Source organism: Condylura cristata, unplaced genomic scaffold, assembly GCF_000260355.1.
Source record: "Condylura cristata isolate star-nosed mole 26May11 unplaced genomic scaffold, ConCri1.0 scaffold00028, whole genome shotgun sequence".
Lineage (NCBI taxonomy): Eukaryota > Metazoa > Chordata > Mammalia > Eulipotyphla > Talpidae > Condylura > Condylura cristata.
The window spans coordinates 17,574,836-17,582,785 of NW_004567129.1; the positions used below are offsets into that span (position 1 = coordinate 17,574,836).

General features: G+C 40.6%; 1 protein-coding gene across 3 annotated transcripts in view; it reads right to left on the minus strand.

Annotated features, from left to right (window-relative positions):
* Window positions 1-7,934, minus strand: part of LRRC36 (leucine rich repeat containing 36) — a 52,009-nt gene extending 44,075 nt beyond the window's left edge. For all 3 annotated transcript variants that reach the window (XM_012730439.1, XM_012730440.1, XM_012730441.1), the window contains exon 1: window positions 7,852-7,934. In XM_012730439.1, coding sequence (XP_012585893.1) covers window positions 7,852-7,921 — 70 coding nt within the window. In that variant the 5' untranslated portion in view covers window positions 7,922-7,934. The remainder of the gene's footprint in view (window positions 1-7,851) is intronic.
* Window positions 7,935-7,950: the final 16 nt, after the last annotated feature.

Genomic DNA, 7,950 nt, shown 5'->3' on the forward strand with positions numbered 1-7,950 from the left:
AGACAACACAAACCTAACCAAAAAGATGCATAAATGGCAAAGATAAGAAAAGGTGTTCATCATAAGTCATTAGGAAATTACAAATTAAAACAATGAGCTCCTACTACACACTTACTAGTATAGCCCCAATCCAAAACACTGGCAACCACTAAATGTTTATGGGAATGTGGGGTGTCTTCGTCTGTGACTGCTCTGACAATATACTAAAGAATGGGTGGCCCATAATCTACAAGTATTTATTTCTAAGAGTTCTGGAGGCTGGAAACCAAGAATAGGTGCCTACACGATAGGGTTCTCTTGAAAGCTCTCTCTAGGCTCCCAATCTCTCTTAATACCATCACATTGGACATTAGAATCTCAATGTATGAACTGAAATGAATGAAACATTTAGACATATCCAGAACAGGTAAAGTTAGAGAGACAGAAAACAGATTAATGGTTTCCAGGAGCTAGGGGAGTTAGAATGAGGAATGACCACATAATGGTACAGGCTTTCATTTTGGATTGATGAAAATGTTCTAGAACTAGACAGTGGCAATATTTGCACAGTGCACTAGGTGACAATGAATTATATACTTTAAATTTTATAGCATATAAGTTACATATGAAGTGCTTAGTGAAATAAGCCAGAAAGAAAAAGAAAAATACTGGATGGTTTCACTCATAGCAGGAGCATAAAGGACCAGGGGGAATAAATAATAATAATGAACAACTATATACCAGAGATGTTTTACAGGGGTGGAGTCGGGGGTGGGATTAAAAATGGAGGTGGGTGTGCACTGGACTATGGTGATGGCACATGGGTGAATTGGTGATGGGAAGCCCACGGGGATTACAACTGAGATGGAAAAAGGCACAAAATGATGTAAAAAGGCACAAAATGATGTAAAAATGAGCTTTTATAATAAAAAAAATTACATGTGAGGAAAACTAAACAAAACCAGAAATTTTTTCCTGGCTTCTTGGGGTAGCTTCTTGGCAGTTTTATGGGGGGAAGGGACAGTGAAGCTGAGTCAATTATGATTTCATCAGTGCCATGCAGCACTTCTTATGCCTCTCACTGTGTTCTATTCTGAAAAGCAGATATTTTAAGATGTTAAAGGGAACCCAAATTATCACTCAAATGATAAATTGCCACAGGGGCATTCTTTTATGATTCACTGTATTTATGAAGTACAGGTCTTAAGAGATTATGTACTTTCTTCCAATGTTTATATAGAATAAAAACAAAGAAAAGAGAGAACAAATCAAACATTGCACACCATAGATGTCAAGAAAAACAGAACATCTTCCAAGTTTAATACATGTGCTGCAAAATCCCAATAGGCAATACATTGTTTATTCATGAAAATAACAAGTCATCTATAAGAAGAAACCATTTATAGTTCACTTGAGAGTTGAATCTGTAATTTTTAATAAAGCTTGTTTATAATGATAATGAAAAAGTTTCAAGTAAATGAAACTTAAAAAAGACCCCAGGGGGCCCTCCCTGGTAGTGCAACAGGTTAAAGCATAGTACTAAGAAGCTAAAGCCACTTCAGCCTGAGTTCAATCCCCACCCTGGAGGTGACCCCCATGGCCGGGCAGATGTCTCCTGACCCACCCACTGCTCCACTCAGCAGTGTGCTTCGTCAGTTGGCCTGTTCTGCTCCCCACTCTGTCTCTGGTGAATCCACTCACTACCCCTGTACCTCTGGCCTGTACTCCAGTTCTGTATGCACAAATAAATAAATCTTAAAAAAAAAAATCCCAGGAATCAATTTGAAAGATCTCCCACTAGTTGAAGTTGGAACAAGTTCAATATTAATTATGATAACTGCCAATGAGTTATACACACCAAACATCTAAATCCATGAGTTTATAATGATACAAAGAAAACAACCTTCATTGTTCACCTTTGGAGGATGCTAAGAAAGCAACTCATTCTTTCAAAAAATGGTAAACAAGGAGAAAGAAATTGAGTACATATCCTGCCTTTCCAATATAAATTGTAAGTCAGGATAACAAAATACTTAATGTCAGGAAACTTCTCTTTATAGAAGTATTATAGTTAATAAAAATTGAAGATAAGAATTAGAAAGTTACTATTTTGTAATCCCTAATGAATTAATAGATTTTAGGCAGTCCTATGTAATGCCTGATGATATTACAAAAAGAATACCAGATAGTATATACTTCCTGATAGACATAAATACAAAAATAATAATAATAAAGTCTAATCAAGCCTTTTTTAACTACCAAGTCATAGGAAATAAAAGGAACTGGGAAAAATGTTAAATATCCTAGAAAGTTAATGAGCAAAATCCAGATTGTAAGAAATGATTCTGGTCAAATGACCTGGTTTCTCCAAAAACAATAAAAAATGCAAGGTAAAAAAGGGGAAACTAGACATCAAGTAACATTTAAGATGAATATCAACCAATTGCAATGAACATTACATGTATTTTGATTTCAAAAAAAGAAAGATTTGCGAGTATAGTTGTAAATGGCAAATCTGGATGGATATCAGGTCATATCAAAACCTGTTAAGTATTTTTAAGTTTTACATGTGATTATTTTTATAAGGTTTTACTTTTATTTATTTATGCATACAAGAACTGGAGTGTAGGCCAGAGGTGGGGCAAGTAAGAGAATTCACCAGACAGAGTGAGGAGCGGGACAGGCAGATTTAATGAAATGCTCTGCTGAAGGGAGCAGGTGGAGAGACACAAGCGGTCTTCTGTGCTGTGTGTAGGACAGCTCCCTAGCTGGAGATCAATCTCAAGCTGCAGTGGCTGGTGACAGCTTTATAGAGCTGAGACTTTAACCCTGTACCACTGGGGAGGCCCTCATGTGATTTTTTTTTTTTTTTTAAAGAGTTATCTGGCCCTCCCTGGTGGCGCAGTGGGTTAAAGCACAGCACTAAAAAGCTTAAGCCACTTCTGCATGAGTTCGAGCCCTGCCTCCCTGGAGGTGACCACATGGCGCGGCAGACCTCTCCTGACCCACCTGCTACTCCCCTCAGCAGTGTACTTCGGCGATCTGCCTGTTCTGCTCCCCACTCTGTCTCTGGTGAAGCCTCTCGCCGCCCCTGAGCCTCTGGCCTATACCCCAGTTCTGTATGCACAAATAAATAAATCTTTAAAAAAAAAAACTGTTCTTGAACCCACATTTCCTCCAGTTAACACTCCATTTCTGTATTTTCCTTGAATGCCAAATTTCTCAGCAAAAGTTCTTACCTGCACCATCTTTTCTTCCCCATATATCATTCTCTTTTTATCTCATCCCAATCTGACATCCCCCCTCCCCATTCTACCAATATTCCCTTTGCCAAAGTCACCAAGAAGTTATATCTTGCCAAATTAACAGGCATTCTTTATTTAGCTTGCTTGGACTTTAATAGCATGTGGCACAGCTAACTGTTCTAATTTCCTTGATACACATTCTGACACCACATTCCTCCTCCTGACACCACGCTCCTCCTCCTTTTCTCTTCAAACTCTAAACACTGAAATCCTGTCTGAGTCTTAAAACTTCTGTTCTCCATCCACATTCTCTAGTTAGGGGAATTCATCCACTCTCCAGGTTTTCAATCGCACCTATTTGCTAATGTCTCTAAGTTTTATATCTTTAACCCTGACCTTTCCTTGAGAGACTCCCATGTCCAAATACTTATGAAATCACTCATGTATGAGTGTCCAATAAGTATTTTAAACTTAACATGCTTTTCATTCCCCTGCCCCAAAACTGTTTTGCTCATAATCCTTATTCTCTCGCTCTCTAAATAGCACCACCATCCACCAAGCAATAGCTTAAACCAAGACTAAGTGTTATATTTGAATCTTTTATTCATCTTCCACAATACATTCTTTTGTAAGTCCCATATTACCTGTCTATAAAATATACTTAAATTTTGTTGTCTTCTTTTAATCTCCATTGTTATCCTCCTAGTCTACGCCATTCATTATCTAGTATCTGGGCTACTATTATTGCAGGTTTCTAGTGAGTGAGAGCCATGTTTTAAAAATCAGTATTAGATCAGGTCACATTTCTGTTTAAAATACTTTAATGGAAGTTGACAACCTGATTGAAAAATTCTTTTTTAAAAAAGATTTATTTTTTTTATGCATACAGAACTGGGTACAAGCCAGAGGTGCAGGGGTGGTAAGAGGATTCACCAGAGACATAGTGGGGAGCAGAACAGGCAGAGTGATGAAGTACACTGCTGAGGGTACTGCTGGGTGAGACGAGAGAGGTCTTCTGTACCATGTGGATCACCTCCAAGGCCTGGGATTGAACTCGCACTGAGGAGGCTGCAGCTAGCTTGAAGTGCTGTGCTTTAACCCACTGTGCCATCAGGGAGGGTCCTGAAAAAATTCTTAAGAGATAATAAAGGGGCCCTCCCTGGTGGTGTAGCAGGTTGGAGCACTGCACTGCAAAGCTAAGCCAAGCCATGGCCACTGCAGGGCAAGTTTGATCGCTGCCCCAGAAGTGATTCACATGGTGCAGTGGACCTCTCCTGTCTTGCCTACTCCTCCCCCCAACAGTGTACTTCATCCATCTGCCTGTTCTTCTCCCCGCCTACCCACCACTCCAGAGGTGCTGCCCCTGCACCTCTGGTTTGTACCTCATTTCTGTATGTATAAATAAATAAAATCTTTAAAAAGAGAGAGAATAAAGGCCCAAGAATACCCCACACAATTCTGTGATCATGGTATCTTCTCTACCAGGTAAGTATAACCCAACACAATTGTGAAGGAGAAAAAAAGAAGGTAAAGTGAGAAAGGGCACAGGCTTCACTTGGTATTAAAACTGACTGTTAAGCCATGGTAATTACAAAAGTGTGATACTGGTACAGGAATAGATAAAATACAATAGAACAGCTAGTCTAGAGATAGACACCTGTTTACAGAGGAACTTAAATAGCAAATATACCACTACAAATCAGTTGTGAGGAATTTGGCTACCAGTGAAAAAAATACAATTATAATATATTACACATCATATTTAAAAATAAACTCCAGGAGGCCTCCCTGGTGGCACAAGGGGTTAACTGTAGCGCTATGAAGCTATCCACATCTACTAGCAGCATGAGTTCAATCCCCAGCCAGGGAGGTGACCCACATGGCGCAGCAGACCTCTCATGTCTTGCCCCCTGCTTGCTTCAGTCATGTATTTCAGTCCATCTGCCTGTTCTTCTCCTGACTCTGTCTCTGATGAATCCTCTCACTGCCCCTGCACCTCTGGCCTGTATCCCAGTTTTGTATGCATAAATAAATAAATCTTTAAAAATAAACTCAAGTTAGATTAAACTTAATATAAAAACCAAGGCAGCAGAATTTTTAGGGAAAATAGTACAGGAACCACTTACATCAATATAGGGAAAATTCTCATAAATAAGACATAAAAAATACAAATCATATTATAAAAATAAACTTAGTGGCTCTCCCTGGTGGCTCAGTGGGTTAAAGCACTGCACTGAGAAACTAAAGCCGCTTCCGCATGAGTTCGATTCCCGCCTGCCCCGGAGGGGACCACATGGCGCGGCAGACCTTTCCTGGCCCGCCCGCTGCTCCCCTCAGCAGTGTGCTTCCTCCATCTGCCTGTTCTGCTCCTCACTCTGTCTCTGGTGAAGCCTCTCACTGCCCCTGAGCCTCTGGCCTGTACCCCAGCTCTATATGCACATATAAATAAATCTTTTACCCACATGGCATGGCAGACCTCTCCTGACCCACCCGCTGCTCCCCTCAGCAGTGTACTTCCTCAGCCAGCCTATTCTGCTCTCCAGTCTGTCTCTGGTGAATCCTCTCCTGTCCCTGCACCTCTGGCTGTACCCCAGTTCTGTATGCATAAATAAATAAATCTTAAAAAAAAATACATAACTACCATAAGGTGAAAATTTTCTGCATGATAAGGAACAATATAAAGATTTACTGGAATTTTTTAGTAGAGAGAAATATGAAAAAGAAAACAAAAATAATTGCACCAAGATTCTCCATTTGAACACTTAAGTCAGTAATACTTATTACATAGCCAGACCATTCCAACAGTACAGGGAAGTACAGAATAAAAAAAAGCTCTCACCAAAGGTGACCAGTGTGATTTTTACAGAAGTTTATAATGCACACACCAGAAAAATCATTTAATTGTAAACTCTCTACCTTACATTACATTACCTTACATTAGTAGTAACATGTATTTTCCTTAAAAGACAAATTACATATATGCTATATTTTTTAATGCTGTATTTCTTTTTTAAAAAATGTAAGTGAAAAAAATATGTAAGTGTATATTTGTAAAAGCAATAGGAAAGGTATGGAAAGAGGGAAAGCAAGAATATTCTTTATTTTAATCCTTCTGTACTATTTGAATTGTAATAGTGTGCACAATTTTGTTATTAAAATGATTTAATGGATGCAAACAAATAAAACTAATGAAAAAATCTGCCACATACTGTTCTAACTGGAAAATGAAAGGTCTGTGAGCCCCCTCCAAAATCAAACTGACTAGTTTTTATTTTTAAAAAATGCAAAAAAAGGTGCAAAAATGTGTCAGTTTAACACAGCTTTTCTTAAACAACCTTTAAAATAGTGTTTTCAAACACTTTTGAAAGTGTCTGGTAAAGAATAATTAAACTTGAACTATCTACATCAGTTTGTACTCACACTAAACCATTATTTCTGGTTATCTGAAGGGGGATGAAGAAGGGTTTCCAGAGCCAGGAAAACTTGCTTTATTCTCACATGTAATAGTTGTTACTACAAAGCACTAATTTTGATAAATTTAAATAAATAATTTAAAATAAAACGACTCATATAACGACTCATATAAACCAAGTCATTTAACAGCCCACAAATATAAAATGCTAGAAGAAGAAAGAAAGAAAGAAAGCTTCTTGTTATGTTTAGGGCACACTCTGAAATCAGAATCGTGAGTTAATAAATCCTGGCTGCATCACTTCGGGCTGTGCAAGACTCTAAATATAACTTTACTCATCTAAAAATGGAAGCAATAACAGCATCTGCTCCATAGGCTTACTATCGGGATTAAATAGTGCCAGGACCTGGCATCAATGACATCGTGAATTTAGGGAGAGTAAAAGTTGAAATAATGCTGCTGAAAACTTGGCCAAAATTTTTACTCCTCAGAAACTCAAGGGAGCAAGTTGTGAGAGTCAAAGCCCAGGTCACTCGGGTTTTACCTCCACGGGAGTGTCGAGTCAGGGCTGGGGCTCACACCTAACACCTTGAGCGACCGCGGCTACATCAGGCCACTGAGCATCTCTCGGGAGGCAGCTACACGTCAAGAAGGATCAGAAAAATGACTACGCTCTTGAGGCGCAGGGTGGACAGAGCAACGGACTTGTGAAAGAAAATCCTTTCCCATCTGAAGCCGACCAGAGCAAGCCTCCTAGGTAGGAAGCTGCAAGTACTGCCCACGTTAGCGCTCCCGGTGCCGCCTCAACAGCACCCCCACCTCAAGCGCCCTTCTCCCACCAATGGCCCTTGTGGGGTTCAGTTTCCTTGCACCAGTTCACACTGTCCAGTTCTGTGTGACCTCGCCTTTTCTTAATCTTATTCATGTTCCTTTTCTCCACTTCACACTCCGCTCCTCAATTCCCCTGCCTCAGGCTCCCCTGTGACTTCAGTTCCTCCACCTTCACTTCAGAATCAATTTTCTGCCTCAATTCCCACTCTGTAGCCGAAATGTCCCTCCTTCGCCTCAGGGGCCGCTGCGCCGCGGCCATGGTTCCCCCGCCTCTGCCTCAGGTTCGCCCGCCTCTGCCTCAGGTTCCCCAGCCTCCAACTCAAGCTTCTCTCCTCAGCCTCAAAGTCCGCGCTCCCGGCCCAGGCCCTTCCGACCTGGCCTTACCGGGTTGCTCCAGGGTCAGTGACCCCAAGCGGCGGATGCCCTCCTCGTCCAAATCCCACTGCTCCGCCATCCTCGCGCGTCCGCGGCGCCGCTCACCTG